Source organism: Rhodotorula toruloides, assembly GCF_000320785.1.
Source record: "Rhodotorula toruloides NP11 unplaced genomic scaffold Scaffold11, whole genome shotgun sequence".
In the NCBI taxonomy this organism is placed as follows: Eukaryota; Fungi; Basidiomycota; class Microbotryomycetes; order Sporidiobolales; family Sporidiobolaceae; genus Rhodotorula; species Rhodotorula toruloides.
Window position 1 is genome coordinate 14,346 of NW_015622971.1, and position 16,093 is coordinate 30,438.

Genomic DNA, 16,093 nt, shown 5'->3' on the forward strand with positions numbered 1-16,093 from the left:
AGGGAAGGGTAACCATCGAGAGAACGGGAATAAAGGCGCGTGAGAAAGGGTAGTCGTTAAGCTAAGTCGTGAAAGCGAAAGAGAGAGTGTCTGTGCGTCGATGGAGACTAGGTGTTGACCTCCCACTGGACGTTGATGGCGTTCGCCCAGGCGGACGCCTCTTTGCGGTTCTTCGAAGCGTTGTCGGCGATGCAGCGGAAGTAGCAGATGGCCTTGTCGCCAATCTTCACGCGGAGGACTGCGAGGATACAGTCAGCACGAGCGAGACGACCGGACCGACGGAAAAGCGGCGAAAACGCACGGTCGTCGGCGCCAAAGACGCAAGCGGGAGGTTCGCTTCGCCCAGAGCTGCCGAAGGGAGTCCCGCGTGCGCTGTTGAGCCGCAAGACGGTGTAGAGCTCGACCGGCGAGTTCGGGTCTGCGTCGAACGGCGGCGGCGGTCGTCGGCACAGGACGAGGAGGTCGGTGCACAGCAGCGCGATCTGTGCGACGGGAAGGTCAGCGAAATAGAGCCTCAAAGGTCCACTCCGCACGCACCAGCTCCACCTGCTTCGTGTCCTGGAAGAGTGTCGCGACCGGCTCTGGCTGCTCGAGCAAGCGCCCGCTCGTCGTGCGGTACGGACTTGGTGGCTGCTGCTCCATCTGCGTCGTCGAGCGTTTGACGGACCGGACGAGGGTAATGTAGCCGCTGCGGAGGAGCGTGCGGTGCGGCTGGACGAGTGGCGACTTGAACTTGGTGACGAGTCGGTTCTGCCACATGACGAGCTGAGCGCGACCTTCGTTCTCGCGCTTGCTCTCGTTGAGTGTGGTGGCGACGGCGTCCATCTCGGCGACAGCCTGCGCGATGATTGGATGAGGCGCGAAGGGCGAGTCCGGCGGGAGCGAAGACGCCAGGACATCTGCTGTAGAGTCGATTGGGGCGGGTGTGCAGGACGAGAGAGACTCGAGCAACAGTCGGTAGCGAGGGATGCGCTGGATCGGGAGTAGGAGGTACGACTCGAGCGAAATTTGCGAATGTGACGGGTGCGCCCGGCAGCGCTGCAGCCATGGAGTGGTGAGCGAAGGCATAGCGAAGAAGCGAACGCCCACGCACCTTCAGCCAACTCCGTATCCGCTTGCGCTGGCTCGAGGACAACGTCTGAGCGATCGAGGCGGTTGCATCGAACGTCGTCGACGATGCGAGGGCGGGCGAAGACAGGGCGGGGGACACAGCGCCGGCGCTCGGACGGTTCGAGCTGTTCTTGCCCCAGCTCTGGATGCGAGCGAGAGCGTCGTCGAAGCCGTTGATGTAGCCCGAGTAGATCCTGCGCACGCAAACAAGGTCAGCAGAGAGAGTGAGGCAGCTGTGCTGGCGCTAACGCACTTCATGAAGGAGGCGTGGTCGACAAAGACCTCGCCAACCTTTTCCGCAACCGTCGTCGAGTCGCCGCCGGTGCGAACAGCCGCGAGCAAGTCGGGCAAGAGGATCTTGCGGTGAAAGTCGCGAATCGCCTCCTGCTCCTCGAAGCATGGTCAGCAAACGCCCGTGAGCTGGAAGAGTGGGCGCAAACCCACGATGTTGCCAAAGACAGCCCTGCGCTCGGCGGTCGGGACGACCGTGTCCTTCTTGCCGCCGTTCATGCTGCTGCTGACAGGCACGCTTGCGCTCGCAACGTAGATGCCGCACAACTCCTCGAGCCCACGCAGGTACGACTGCTCGGTCGCGACAATCTCCTTGAGGATCGCGTCGCGCTTGGCTGGGTCGTCGTTGACCTTCGAAGCCGCAAGATCTGGCATCGAAAGAATGAAGGATGAGCGGTCGGACGGATCGGGCGTATCGTCGAGGAACTGCGAAAAGTGGGCAGACGAGCCTCGTCGGACTGAGCCGTTCGAAGGAAGCCGACGGGTGCTCTGCGCTCGGCGCATCGAGGCGGGCGACGCAGGTCGAGGCGATCCTCCGGGAGTGAGCGCGCCGAGCGAAGGCGAATGGCGCAGGTGCGGTGACGGGTTGTCGAGCGGAATAGCCGGGAGCAAGACGTCGGGTGAGAGGTCGTCGAGGTCGCGAAGGTAGGCGAGGACGTTGCGAAGGGCGGATGCGTGGTCATTCAGCGCTGGAGTACCGGGCGAAGCGGGCGCCGGCGAGAAGGCGTCGAGCAAGAGGAACGACTTGCGCTTGTTGACAGGCGGCGCACTTCGCGGGGCCTGTGCTGGCCCCTTCGACCGCTTGATCGTCTTGCGTCCGAGCGAGCCAAACATCCCACCGCTTGACGGGACCTGCTTCTCCGCCTCCGACTCTTCTCCTCGCGTGACAGGTTGCGAGAACGTCCTCGCGTCTGCATCGAGCGCACCAGGCCGCTTCGACGCACTCGACGACGACCGCAACCGACCGGCCGATACCTTCTTGAGCAGCCGCTGACCCCACTTGCGCTTCTCCTTCTTGTCCGCGTCGACCGGTTCGGCGTTGGTTTCGCCACTCGCACTGAATGCAGGCGAAGGTGTCGGCAGCGGACTCGCATCTTCGCGCAGCATGAGGCTGCCGAGCGACTCGCTCAAGTCGCCGCGAGACGAGGCGCGCGACAAGGCGGGCGACGGCGCGACGGAACTGGACCATGCCGGAATCGACGAGTTTGAGCGCGAGCGAGCGAAGGCGGGAGAGGGAGGGCGCGAGTCGGCGAACTGGGGTGGAGGCGGGAGTGGCGAAGGTGTGCTGCGGAAAGACGCTGGCGGGATGGGCGAAGGAGCGTGCGAGAGTGGCGTCCGTGCACCGTCTTCGCGCTCGACACCGGCGTCGACGAGCAGAGGCCGCACGAGGTTCTGCACCTCCCAGACGAAGGGGTTCTCGTCGATTAGGAACGTCTCGAGCGCGGTGAGGCGGCACAACCACGACGGGAGCATTCTGAGCCGATTCCGCCGGAGCGAGAGCGTGTGGAGCCTCGTGAGCTGCGAGAGCGAATTCGGCAAGCTCGCGAGATTGCACTCGTCGGCGAGGAGGACATTGAGGGCGGGCAGAGTGCCGAGGAAGGACGGAAGAGTCGACATGGCGAGCGAATTGCCCGAGACGTCGAGTTCTTGGAGGAAGCAGCACGAGGCGATGGCGGACGGGATTTCGGAAAGGCCGCATTCGCGAATGTCGAGAACGACGAGGCCGTGCGTGAGCATTGGGACGGCGTTTGTGAGGAGCGGCGCGATCTGGAACGGCGTCTTGCTGCGAGCGAGGATGAGGTGCGTCGTTTCTGTAGAGGAGACCGAGGAGGACATCAGCACAATCCGGCTGAGGCCGAAGTATGTAAAGAGCGTCTGGCCCCACTCACCTCGCGGCAACTCCCTCTTTTCGACCGGCGAATCGCTCCAATCAACCACATCCTCCCTCTCCCTCTCCGCCTGTCCTGCTCCCGCCGTACTGACCGCAGGCGACCCCCTCCACGCCACATCCTCATTCCACAAACTCGTCGCCTTCTCATTCCTCCCGAACGCATTTGGCGGCGGAACGCGAGTGTCGATCTGGAACCCGAACGAATCGTCGCCTTCGTCATCCTCGTCATCGTCGTCTTCGCCAGCATCCGTGGTGGAGACAAAGTCTGTCTCGTCTGCAATCCCGAGACCGGGGGCGGGGGAGAGATAGTCGCGGGTAGAGGGGGCGGGGCGGTAATTTGGGAGGTTGAGGAGCGCTGGACGGCGAGAAGGGGAGGCGAGTAAAGTTCCGGCGCTGGGTCCGAAAGAGTGGGTCGCTGGATGAGGGTGAGTTGAGGGGAAGTGAGGCGGCAGAGGCGGCACAGGCGGGACGGGGTCCGCCGTGCGGAGCCCGTCCACAACGAGCGTCTTCTCCTCCTCCACCGCCGACTCCGCAGCATCTTCGTCCTGCGCAGTCCAATCCGCCACTCCCGCAGACGACGGATCGGACCTCGCAAAGACACCCGGCAGCGGGCTAGGCAAGCTCTTCGCGTACTGGCTCAGCCGCTCCAACTCGCGGTCGAGGTCGTCCTCGTTCAGCATAGGCGGGACGGTGGCGCTCAAAGGCGAGGAGACAGTGGTCGAGGAAGACGATGCGGCTGAGGCGGTGAAGAAGTTAAGTCCGAGGCCCTTGAGCGTATTGGTAGTCGAGGAGGGCGACATGGGCGGTGCGAGGTGGAGCTGGAGGGGCTCGACGGGCCGTGTCCGCTTCAAAGCTGGCGAGGCGGCATGCGGGTCGACCGCAGCCAAGTCGGACGAGGGAAACGACGGAGACGAATAGTCGACCGTCGTCGCAGGCGTCGCAGCGTTCCATGGTTCGCCGTCATCTTCGACCTCCTCCTCGAGCGACGAGTAGAAGACAGCCGAGTTGCGCGCTGAGGCGGACGAGGCGGTTGAGAGGGCGGGGGTGCGGTCTGTGCTGGCAGTCCCAGCACGCAGGCGAGGGAAGGCGAGGCCGCCTGCCTCTTCGAGCGACGGCGAATCGAACGGTTGGATGGCGGAAGGGTTGCCCGAGTCGACATGACCTGCGTCGGGAGTTCCGCCGCCTCCTTCTGTCGCTGCGCCCGAGTCGGCCGACGAAGCGATGGACGCCCGACTCGGTGGACGCGCATGACTCTTCGGTGGACGAGGCGGGCGGGCGGGAGAGTCGGCGAGGGCGGCGAGGGCGGCGGAAGAGAGGGTGCGAGAGGATCTTGGCGGCGAGCGGGGGACTGGACGTGCTGAGGTAGACGTGGGCGGTTCGGCGGATGCAGCGTAGTATTTAGACGAGACCGACGAGGTGGAACGGCTTGTCGAAAGAGTAGTGGACGTAGGACGGTTGTTGGGGTGGACGAGGGAGTCGTCGAGGAGGTCCGCGAGCCCGGTCTGCTCGAGGAGCTCGCTCGTGCGCCTGTCCAACACACTTCCCTCACGCTCATGCAAGCCTTCCGCATGCGGGCGCGCCCGAGGAAGCGCGTCTCGCCGCTGATGACCCGTCGAAACCGAATCGAGTGGTTGAGGCAGCGAGTGCTCGCCCGCAACCGCACGCAGGCCGCCCGTCCCACCATGCGACAGTCCATCATGGCCGAATCGCCTGTCCTGCGCGTCTCGCTCGCCGTCCGACCGCGTTCTCCCACCTCCCGAAGCTCCTGTCTCCTTCATCAGTTTCGAGGACTCCCCATCGACTGGCGGTCTTTGGGCGGGATTGGCGAGCGAAAGAGGGCTCGTAGGCGTATTAAAGAGCGACAAGTGAGTGTCTGACCCGCTCATGCGCGGTGATCGCGGCGTGTGAGCGCGGTCGAGGTGAAGGAGCGAAAGAGGAGCGGTGTCTGCGCGATCAAGCTGTGAGTGGGTGGATCTCGACGTGGACAGCTCGTGCGCACCCTGAGCAACGTCGACAGCGCCGTCGCAGCCAGAAAAGAGCGGTTGCGAGGAGAGAGAGAAAGAGAGGGACGGGGAGCGGGACGAGGTGTCGATCCTCTTCCTGTCTCACGGGTGCAGACCTCGCACTGACTGATCCGCACGCTCGGTTGATTGCAAGGCTTGGAACGGGTGTCCCAAGAAGTTCCAGCGATGGCGAAGATGCGGCCTCAGAAGACTTGCAAGTCGACGGACGGCTCCTTTGCGAGCTTCCCGCTCAGTACGGCGCAGATGAGAGCACAGCGGGTTCGCGTGAGACGTTGGAAGACGCGTCCTCGCCGAAGAACGACGCAGGAGGCGAGTGGGCGTCCAGGTCCCACCGCCTTCTTTCGAGACCACCGAACGCGCGAGGGCTTCCGTCGAGGCCAGCTTCTGTCTCAGCGAATGTGTGCAGATCTGCAGGAAGAGTTCGGGCTAGCGGTGGGAAGCAGATCCTCCGCGGTTGGTTGTCCCGCTAAAAGACGGTCAGACGATTCGATCCTCGCGACGAGTGCGTTGCCCGTCCTGATGGTCAGCATCGGTGCCTTCCTAGGCTGCTTCATCCAGCACAAGGTGCACTCCGCACCCGCTACCGAACAAAGGGGAGAGACTCGCGGTGCGAGCAGAGGAGCTGTTCTGCTCCTCCTACGAGGTCGACTTCCGCTCGTCCAGCCGCTTCTGGTCAACGATAAGCCACGAACAGTAATACAGCGCCAGCGCGATAGCTTGAAGCGTTTCTCAAGATGTACATGCGAGAAAAGAGAGGACGCTTCTATCGACTTCACGCGTGGCCGTTCGAGCCCTGCGCCTTCGGGACCTTGGCAGTCGAGCGGCGTACAAGCTGCACCGATGAGCGAGATTAGCATTAAGTGGAAGCGGAAGCGAACAAAGAGGTCGCAACGCACCTTTCTCGGCCTATGCGTGACCCTCGCCTTGCCCTTACTCATCTTCTTCAAGATCGCAAACTCTTTCCGTCCCGTCGCGCGGCAGAGAGCGTAGAAGCGACTCGTCGGGTCTTCGAGGAGCTTGGCGGGCGACTCGAACTCGATCAGCTTGCCTTTGTCCAGGAGGAGGATCTTGTCAAAGTCGATGATGGTGCGGCTGCAGGGCGCACGAGAGTCAGCCTGAGATCAGAGAGCGCGGGCGAGGGAACGTACAGCCTGTGTGCGATGACGAGGAGCGTCGCGTCGGCGAACTCTTCCCGGATTGTCTGGGTGATGCTGCGAGCGGAGAATGAGAGTCAGCGAAGGCGATGCGGGCGTTCGAACTTCTGCGACGCACAGCTCGTCCGTCTCTGTGAACAAGGGAGAAGCGTCAGGCTGCTGGAAACTCCGAACGAGCAGGGGAAGATGGAACGCACCGTGGTCGGTCGAAGCGGTCGCCTCGTCAAGCAAGAGGATCTTGTTCCGCTTGAGCAGCGCACGAGCCATGCAGAGCAGCTGCCGCTGACCAGTCGAGTAGTTGCTTCCCTACAAACGCATAAAACTGTCAGTAGGGTCAAGCTCGAAAGAAGTCAGACGAGACGCACTCCTTCGGCGACATCAGCATCAAGGTTCCAGAAGACCGAGCGGTTGGTGCCGGCTTCTTGTTCGTCCGGCCGCTCCTCCTCGCGGATGAGGTGGACGCGGCGGAGGGCGTCGAAGATCTCGGCGTCCTCTGCAAAGGCGTGAGCGGATCAGCTAGAGAGCACGAGCTGGAACGGGACGAATGTCGCGCGCACCGTACTGCTCAAACATGTCGAGCGTCGAGCGGAGCGTGCCGGAGAGGATGACTGAAAAGGCGAGTCGGTCAGCCAGAGAAGCGTGACGAAGCGACGAGACGAACTCACCCGGATCTTGCGGAACGATCGTCAGACGCGACCGCAAGTCGAGCAGACCGATCTTGGAGATGTCGATGCCGTCGACAACAATGGCTCCCGAGTGAGCCTCGACGAAGCGGAAGAAAGATGCCGCGAGCGTCGACTTGCCGCACCCCGTCGAACCGACGATGCCGATCTTCTCGCCGGCCTTGACAGAGAAGGTCAACCCGTGGAGAACGTCGGGCAGTTCGGGCGCGTAGCGGATGTGCAGGTTCTTGACCTCGATGTTGCCGGTCGGCCAGTGAGCGGGCGGGCGCGGTTCGACGATCTCGGCGGCCTGCGACGATGCGAGGGTCAGTATGCCGTGCTGAGACGCGAAAGAGCCCCGCCCGACGCACCTCCTGCTTGATCTCGCTGAACTCCTTTGTCCGCTCGACGCCGACCATCGACAGCTCGAGCTGGGTGTAGCGCCGGACGAGGAACAGGATGTCGTTCGAGATGTTGAGGGCGAAGGTGAGCGTGAAGCCGGCGAGAGCTGCATCGACCTTGTCGCCTGCCGAGATAAGGACGTAGCCGGTCAAGGCGACGACCGTCGCGCTGAGGAGCGAGAAGCGCATCGACAGCCAGCGCTGCGAAGGCCGACCGAAATGCAAGTCAGCTCCTGCTTGAACGACAGCGCCGGGAGATCAATCGAGAACTCACGTTCGTGCCCCAGAGGTACCAGTAGAAGGTGACGTTGGTCGTCGCGCGGTCGAGCATCATCGCCATGAACCGGGCACTGCTGCCGAATGCGCGAATGACGGCGACGCCGGCGATCGCCTCGCCGTAGATGCTGAACAGCGGACTCTTGCTGACCGAGTCGAGGCGGCGGAACTCGCGGGCCGAGGTCTGGAAAAGGCGGGCGTCGCGATAGTAAAGGACCGAGATGAGGGCGAAGCCGAGGAGGAATGTCGGTGCGGACGAGGCGACGACGCTGAGAGTCGTGACGACGCCGAGGCCGTACATGAGCGACCGGCCAAAGTTGTCGGGCAGCGAGCTGTCGATGCCTTCGAGATCCTTGCTGAAGCGATTCTGGATCCTGCCGAGCGCCTGGCTGTCGAACCAGCGGAGGGGTGCGCGGAGGACGGCGTGCAAGAGTCGTTCGTGGAGAACGGCTGAGGAACGGAGCGTTCCCGCGTAAAGGACGAACCACTGGGCGGTGTCGACGAAGGCGGCCAAGACTGACAGGATGGCATAGAGGATAAGGTAGTAGTTGGTGCTGTGCGCCGAGTCAGGACCAGCGTCTGCGAAGAGTAAAGTCAGCTCGTCGAGACGAGAACGGCGGGGAGGGAAACGCACCTCCGGACCACTTTCCGAGCCACCACGTCTGCGCGACGTCCGCAAGCTTGGCGCCAGCGAACGCGACGACAAACCACATCCAGAAGAACAGGCCGCCCATCGAGCCGAGGTAGAGCTTCCACACGTCGGCGGAGACCTTTCCGACAGCCCTGGTCTCCTCCTCGACGAGCTTGCGCGGCTTGTGCTCGCCCTTCGATGTTGGCGACACCTTGTCCTTCTTCTGGTCGTCGCCATCGATCGTCGGATCTTGCGGCTCGGAGTCGGACTCGTCTTCCTCGCCAGACTCGCTAGCCGAGGTGACGTCGGTGGACGAAGCAGGCGTCGAGTCGTTTCCCTCGGCGACGATTTGCGCGAAGGTCTTGTTCTTGGGCTTGCCGGCGTTGGGCGGGAGGAATGTCGCAGGTTTACGCGGCGAGGTCGAGAGGACGGACGGCTTCTTGGGCGAGGTCGAGAGCACGCCGTCCGCTTTCGGCTCCTCGTCCGCCGCATCCTTGTCGTCGCCAGCGATCGCCTTGTAGCCGTCCGACTCGAAGAACTCGCTCGACGAGCCGGAGAAGGCGACGCGGCCGTTCTCGAGCGAGACCTGCGAATCTAGAGTGGTCAGTCGGAGCGCAAGAGGCGGCGAGCAGACCCTACGCACAACAAAGCCTGCTCCGGGCGCGGTGAGCTGGACGTGGTGCGAGACGAGGATCACCGTGCGGCCCTTGAGTAGCGGGCCCTTGAGGCACTGCTCGTAGATGTGTGCGGCGGTGTGCGCATCGACAGCCGAAAGAACATCGTCGAGGAGGAGGATGCCAGCGCGAGAGTAGACAGCGCGAGCGAGCGAGACGCGCGCCTTCTGTCCGCCAGAGAGGTTGATGCCCTTCTCGCCAATCTCGGTGCTGTCGCCGTCCTCGAGGATGGCCAAGTCGCTCGTCAAGCTGCACGCCGCGAGGGTTTTCTCGTACCGTTCTTTGCGGAACGGCAGGCCGAAGAGGATGTTGTTCCGCACGCTGTCGTTCATGAGCCAGGCTTGTTGCGGGACGAAGGCGGTGTGCGAGGGGGCGATCCAGTTCTCCTCGGTGAGGTAGGCGTCCCAGTCGAGGGAGGGGAGGGCGATGGCGGACGGCGGCGAGCGCGGGCAGTGGACCGAGCCGGAGAGGACGTCGACTTCGCCGAGGAGGGCTGCGCGTTCGAAGCGCAGCGCGATTAGTCTTCACTCATACGGCGAGCGAATAGAATGACAGCGATCTCACGGACGCACCAAGGAGCGACAACGTCTTTCCACTACCGAGCCTGCCGCAAATAAGCGACATCTCGCCCTTCGGAAACTCGAGCGTCAAGTCCTGCAACTCGAACGGCTTCTGCGCGCCCTCGTCCTCCTCGTCGTCGTCCTTTTCGTCCTCGTGTTGAGGCCACGTGACCGTCGCATGGTCGAACGCGACGCGCTCGTCCGACCCGTCCGTCTCGAGTCCCGTCACGCCCGCTCCTCCACCCTCAGCAGAAACCGGCACGTCCATCCCTTGCAAATGCTCAATCTCCGGCATGCGGAGGAACTTTTCGATCCTGCGCAGACTAACGAGCGACTGGAGCGCGGACTGAAGGACGTCCGGTACGACGTTTAGGGCGAAGCGGAGTTCGTTCCAGACTGAGAGGGCGGTGAAGGCTGTCGAGGGCGTGAGTTGGCGGTTCATCAGGAGCGGGGAGGTGTAGGCCCAGAACGAGACGAGGATGCACTGCGCTCACGAGTCCATGAGCATCTCGCTCTCCCTCGGAGAATGGTGCGGGACTCACGAGTATAGGCGAGATGGACCAAATTCCCTGGAACGACACCTCGAGGAAATAGTTCCACCTGAGCGTCTTCAACTCGTCCCTCCTGGCATCAAGGATGCGCTTCTCGAACGGCCGCTCGAAAGCGTAGAACTTGATCATCCGGATCGAGCCGAGGACTTCGTTCATGAGCGAGACGCGGCGGTCGCGGGTGGCCATCTGTGCGACGGGCGGGCGGGAGGGCGTTAGCGAGCTGAGCGAGCCGTGCGGGCGTGAGCGGGAGACGTACGAGCTTATCCTGCGTCGTCATGAACTGACTCGAAGCCCTGCGTACGCATCCCACAACCTATCAGCTCACCTTCTCGCAAGAGGAGGGATTGGGGAAAGGGGACGGGGCGAACGCACCAATTGTTGAGCGGCAAGAACAAGACCGCCACAGCTATACCGATGAGCGCCGCGTAGCCGATCAAGGAGTAGAGGAAGACTGGTGCGCCACGAGCATCGTCAGTGCGAGGAGCAGCAGGACGGAAAGGGGAGGGGGAGGACGAAACTCGTGCCGATGAAGATCTCGATTGGGGCGTCCCAGCTGCGCGCGTCGAGGGACGAGCCGTCAGTCTCGTCCGGCTCAACTGGCCCTACGTTCGCCTGCGCGCTACAAAAGCGACACGAGCGAGCGAGAGAGTGAGCGAGGAGCGAGACGGCGCGGACGTACCACGAGAAAGCCCAAGTCGCAAAGTCCGCCACCCTTCACACGTCGCGATACACAACCTCATCAGCTGCATCCTCGACCTCAGAAAGAGAGTCAAGGGAGGAGGCGAGGCCGACGCACCGCTCCGAGTCGATCGCAAACAGGTTCGTCAACGAGCTCTTAGTCTTGAAGCCTCCCGTTCCTTCCTTCGCCTCTTCCTCTTCGTCGTCGTCTCCCTCGTCAGCGTCGTTCGAGTCGTTCGAATTCGGGGAAGACGGGGAGGAAGTGGAAGGGGCAGAGATGTCTTTCCGCCGGAGGGTCTTGTCAAAGATCAGGGTGTTGAGTTGGACTCGAATACCGGTGGAGAGCATCGAATTCGAGACTGTTTCCCTCACGTACTCGCTGATATCAGTACTCGCCCGGGGAAGGAGAGAGGAAGGGAAGGAGCGCACCAAACCACAACTGTCCACTAACGAGACTCTCCACCACCGCTCCCACGAGTAGCCCGACGCAGTAGACGTAGCCCCACTGGAGGGACTGGTCTGGGCTGGTAGGGCGCTCTTCGAGGAAGAGGACTAGGCGTTGGAGGAAGAAGGCAGGGACGTAGCTGCGGCACAGCAGGCGTCAATGGGACGTTGGGAGAGATGGTAAGAAGGCGAGGAGGGACGGACTAGAGCACTGCGTTGATTACCGAGAGGCTGATCTCTGCTCGTCGCACCAACCCTCGTCAGTTCACAGTGAGGAGTAGACGCGGGGGCGGGGACTCACGCCAGAAGAACAACCTGCGATTAACAACCACGATCCTCCAAAGCAACGGATTCCAACCCCTCGGCGCCTTGTGCATCAACTCCTTCGACTCTTTGATCTTCCTCCAAGCGTTCGGGGCGCGGTCCGCTGCTGGAATCGCCGGGAGGGTTCCTTCGTCCATCGGTTCCGCGCTGGTGTAAGAGGTATGCAGGACGGGAGAGATCCATGAGAAGAGGAGGAGCGAGAGTGGGGAGGTCGAGGGGAGGGTGATTATGGGTTTCGCGGGGGTGTGCGAGGGATGGATGAGGGGTGCGGAGTGAGGGGTCGTTCCGAGGAGGAGGAAGGCGGCGAGTTGGAGTGATGTCGAGGCGAGGAGGATGGCCATTTGAGCGGCGTACGAAGGGGAGCCGTACGATTCGCGAGGAGGGAGGAGGGAGAGACCCGTTGAGCGCGGGAGGAGCCATCGGAGGAGAGTGAGGGCGAGGAAGGCGGAAGTGAGGGTGAAGAGGAGGACGGTGAGGCGCCAGTGGGTTTTGAGCGAGGCGCGCGAGGCGGGAATCGGGTGCGGGAAGGAGAGGAGGGAGAGGGCAAAGGTCACAGTCTGTGCGGAGGGTACGAGTCAGTCCTGCGCAAAGTGAGCGGCGCAAGAAGCGAACGCACCCAGAAGACGACCCTCGCCGCCCGCTCGACCCAGTCCCGCCATCCGTACCGCCCGAACGCAAGCGGTTCCCACCCGACCCGGAACAACTCGAGCGCCAACAAGGCGGTCAAGACGACACACGCAGCCGCCTTCTTCGTGCGCCTCAAGTGCGGGTAGAAGTGGTCCGGGTCGACTTCGGTGTCCTTTTCCGCTGCGTCGTCTGCCTTGTCGTCTTGGTCGTCGTTCAGTTGGATTGGCTGTGTTCGCGTCGCAGGCAGGGAGAGAGCGACGGCGGTGGATGCGACGCAGGCGGGGACGGCGAGGGCGAGGTGAGGGATCCAGGGGTGGACGACGAGCGAGCGCGGGAGAGCGCCCAGTGCGAACACGAGCATCGTAGCCTCAGTCCGAACCTGTCAGCGCACACACCAGCACACACACAGCGAGTGGGAAGAAGAAGAAGAGAGGACCCGACATCATCATCGTGTCACTCCTCCAAACCGTGTGGCTATCGAGTGGACAGTTACTCGTAGAGTGTACTCGTATTTGCTGGCTCACTCGCGCATCAAAGCGAGCTGTGGTGGAAGAGGTGAGGGACGGCACTCCCCCGCCTCCTGTCGTCGTCCTTGACGCTCGCTCTCGCCGTGCTGCCTCGCTGGGACCGTCGAGCTGTCTGCTTACTCTCTCTGACCACGGCTACACCGTCGCCGCCCGCCCCGCCGCGCAGAGACGACGACGACAGCCTCGCTCGCTCCTCCCCACTTCACGAAACTCTCCATTGCGCGGTGACGGCGTGTGAGGGGGCGCGGGACAGTCGAGGACACGCATAAAGATGGCAGGCGACGGGGTGGACGACCCGTACGTTCCCTTCGCTCCGAGAGAACTCATTCACAGCTCCCTAACTCTCTTCGTCCCTCAACTTCCCGCCCTCCTAGCTCCTTCACCTCCCCCTCCTCCGCCCTAACGCACTACCGCACGCTCTGCACTTCTCTCCAATCGCAACTCCAATCCGCCGAAGACGACCTGCGCGATTTGCGCGAGTTGCAGGACGAGTTGGAGCGCGAGTTGGAGAGGTTTGAGGAGGGCGAGAGGGGGATGAGAGGGGAGGTGGAAGGGTTGAGGGAGGAGAGGGAGGAGTGGAAGGTGAGTGTATGAGCCGTGCAGGGCGAGCGATGGGCCGTTCTGCTGACGGCTCGGTTTCGCTTGTTCTTCCTTCGCTTCTTTCGCTCGACTCGCTTTCCCCGGCTATTCGTCCTTTTCGACGCTTCCCCGCACTCTCGACGACCCTCTCAACTACCGCATTTCGCTCCGAATTGCCGGCCCCGACTTTGTCGCCCTCGACTCCGTTGTCCGTCTTTGCGCTTTCCCACCACCCCGCCAAACCCGCTCGCTCGACACTGCGCCCTCCCGCAGTCCAAATACCTCCTCGCCCTCTCCTCCCACTCCTCAACCATAACGCACATGCAAAAAGAGCTCGAGTCGCTGCGTCTCACGGAGCGCGGGTTGAGGAACAAGTTGAGAGAGGTCGAGGTGGATAACGATGATCTCGAGGGACGGGAACGGTGCATCCCTCTCCGCCTTCCTTTTCTCCTTGAACTGGACTGACATAGAGGGGCGTAGGGCGACGAGTTCGAGTCTGGCAGACCTCGAAGCGCGGTACAACAAGTCACTTGAGAGGATCGCGTTGTTGGAGGAAGAGTTGGTGGGGAAGGCGAGGTTGGAGGAGGAAGTTCAGAGGGCTAGGGACGAGTTGCGAGGTGCGTCTTGCTCCCTTCCCTTTCCTCGCGAAGTTTCTCGGGGCGGGATGCTGATGGGAAGACGGGCAGACTTGAACGAGGAATTGGCGATCACGAAATCGCAACTTGATACCGCTACCGCCCGCCTCGCCTCACAGCACACCGACTCGAACGCGACACCTACGAAGCCCCCACCGCGTCGTCGAACTCCTTCTCCGCCCGCCTCGCCGCAAACTCCCACAATCGAGTTTGTCCAACCTACGCCCGTTTCATCACGCACGACTCCTACGACCTCGGCTTCTCCATCGAAGCTTCCTCGCCCGCTTTCGTTCTCCTCCTCCTCGGGCTCGGGGTCGCTAGCTAACCTCCCTCCCGCTCCGCTCTCCCGCTCCACGAGGCTCTCACACCTCCCCTCCCTCTCCTCCTCCCCAACCACCACCGCCTCACCCTCCAAGCTTCCGCAATCGACAGCAGCCCGGTTAACGCGCAGCGACACGGCGAGCATGATCCGGGAGATGCAGGCTATGACTGGTCGAGTGAGGCGGTTGACGGAACGGTTGGATCAGGGTCGGGGGCCTGCGCCGCGGAGGGGAGGGGGGAGGGGGAGTCCGAGTTTGGGGAACTTGAGTGCGCGCGCGGCGGGCGGAGGGATGGGAGGGGGGGGGGGAGGGATGACGAGGAGTTCGACTATGCGCTTGCCTGCTACCACTTCCGCGACGAGCTCTCGACCGTCAAGTCGGCTCGACTCGCACTCCCATCCGCAAACGCAATCGACTCGCCCACCTTCACGCTCCGCCCTCCGCGCCTCGATAGGCTCGTCGATTCGTCCACCAAGTCGGCTGAGCGTCTCCTCTACTTCGACCTCGACGAGCGGGACAAGTCGAGCTGCGTCGCCTACGCCCGGAGTGAGGCCGAGTTCGAGGCTCGGAGGGTTGGGAAGGAGTGTCGGACCTGGAGGAGGAGGAGGAGGAGGAGGGAATCCGCCTGTCGCAGGACTGGCGAGTTCTATCCGCGCAGGCGCGACGCACGTCAGACGCCAATCAAGCACCTCCTCCTCTACTTCGGGGCGCTCAACGCCCTCTGAAGACCCTCTGCGTCGCTCGACCGCCTCAGGACTCGGACTCGGACGGCCCTCGAGCGCATTAGGACAGTCGCAAGGCCCAGGAGGGGCGAGACGAGCGAGTGGAGGGTTTGGGTTGCTGGGGAGGAGGGTGTCCCTCGCGAACGGACGCGAGAGGAGGGAGAGGGAGAGGGAGGAGGTACCGCCTGTTCCGAGGTTGCCTGGGCGGTAAGGGAGTGTGATTCTGAGTGCATTGCATTCGCATTCGAGTGAGTGAGAGGGTGATAGGGAGAAGAGAGGAAAACGTTCGCCAGCAACGACGACGAGGAGAGGGTTGTCCTTCGTCCGCCCATTTCCGCCCGCCCTTGTCCCGCGCCGTGCTAACTCTACACCGTCCGGCTCGCCCGTCGCCACCAACGCTGCTCGCCGTGCGATACGGCGCGCTGAATTTGGGTGGGTGGGTGTTGGTGCTCCGCTCACAGCATCCCGCATGGTCGCTGTTCGGTGAGCACGCCGGGTTATCAGCTGGTTGCTGGGGTTCTAGACGCGGGTCAAACGGATTGCCACACACGCTCACGCGACCCGCTTCTCTTCGCTCTCGCTCTCTCTTGCTCCGCTCGCACGCTCGGACACCGCTCAACCTCTCCTCGCTCGCTCTCGCCTCGAGTGCTAGTGGGCTGGCCATGGCTACCACTTCCCTCTCAATCGAGCCGAAAGCCGTCCCGACGCGCTCACCGTCCGAACTCAGCTCGGACGCCGACGACGAGAAGCTCTCGACTTCGACTCCCTCCGCGGTGAAGGGGACGACGACGGATGTCGAGGCTGCGGATGGGACGGGCAAACTCGCTCGGTTGACGGCGTACCTTGCCGGGATCGGGATCGAGACGAGGAGCTTGGAGCGGGTGCAGGAGGACCAGCGCGAGCAGGTGCGCCCTCCTGACACTCTTGGTCTCGCTGGACACTGTGGCTGAATCTGTCTCCTCGTCGCGCCGTGGCGACAGCTGCCGTTGTGGCGGGGGGGGGGGGGGGGGGG

The 16,093-nt window shown here is 63.1% G+C and overlaps 4 protein-coding genes across 4 annotated transcripts in view; 2 read left to right on the forward strand and 2 right to left on the reverse strand.

Moving 5' to 3' along the window:
* Window positions 1–107: 107 nt before the first annotated feature.
* RHTO_00863 (Rho guanyl-nucleotide exchange factor) lies at window positions 108–5,178 on the reverse strand (the record flags this gene model as incomplete). The annotated part of the gene is made up of 7 exons (XM_016414547.1): window positions 108–238; window positions 302–482; window positions 538–1,038; window positions 1,094–1,304; window positions 1,364–1,494; window positions 1,555–3,212; window positions 3,291–5,178. 7 exons carry the CDS (start codon window positions 5,176–5,178, stop codon window positions 108–110), a joined length of 4,701 nt encoding a protein of 1,566 aa, XP_016273228.1.
* A 910-nt stretch (window positions 5,179–6,088) lies between these two features.
* On the reverse strand, window positions 6,089–12,659 carry RHTO_00864 (ATP-binding cassette transporter; the record flags this gene model as incomplete). The annotated part of the gene is made up of 23 exons (XM_016414548.1): window positions 6,089–6,148; window positions 6,213–6,408; window positions 6,465–6,527; window positions 6,589–6,601; window positions 6,668–6,776; window positions 6,836–6,963; window positions 7,028–7,078; window positions 7,136–7,442; window positions 7,504–7,734; window positions 7,808–8,388; window positions 8,444–9,026; window positions 9,084–9,607; window positions 9,687–10,158; window positions 10,217–10,411; window positions 10,482–10,518; window positions 10,598–10,676; window positions 10,744–10,778; window positions 10,905–10,937; window positions 11,022–11,262; window positions 11,333–11,487; window positions 11,552–11,585; window positions 11,649–12,228; window positions 12,288–12,659. 23 exons carry the CDS (start codon window positions 12,657–12,659, stop codon window positions 6,089–6,091), a joined length of 5,079 nt encoding a protein of 1,692 aa, XP_016273229.1.
* A 437-nt stretch (window positions 12,660–13,096) lies between these two features.
* Window positions 13,097–15,292, forward strand: RHTO_00865 (nuclear distribution protein nudE-like protein; the record flags this gene model as incomplete). The annotated part of the gene is made up of 5 exons (XM_016414549.1): window positions 13,097–13,122; window positions 13,200–13,407; window positions 13,678–13,826; window positions 13,885–14,021; window positions 14,091–15,292. 5 exons carry the CDS (start codon window positions 13,097–13,099, stop codon window positions 15,290–15,292), a joined length of 1,722 nt encoding a protein of 573 aa, XP_016273230.1.
* A 451-nt stretch (window positions 15,293–15,743) lies between these two features.
* The window catches only part of RHTO_00866 (nucleobase transmembrane transporter), a gene marked incomplete at both ends in the record, with an annotated part of 2,231 nt that continues 1,881 nt past the window's right edge, over window positions 15,744–16,093 (forward strand). The window contains 2 exons of the mRNA XM_016414550.1: window positions 15,744–15,986; window positions 16,062–16,069. Coding sequence (XP_016273231.1) covers window positions 15,744–15,986; window positions 16,062–16,069 — 251 coding nt within the window. The remainder of the gene's footprint in view (window positions 15,987–16,061; window positions 16,070–16,093) is intronic.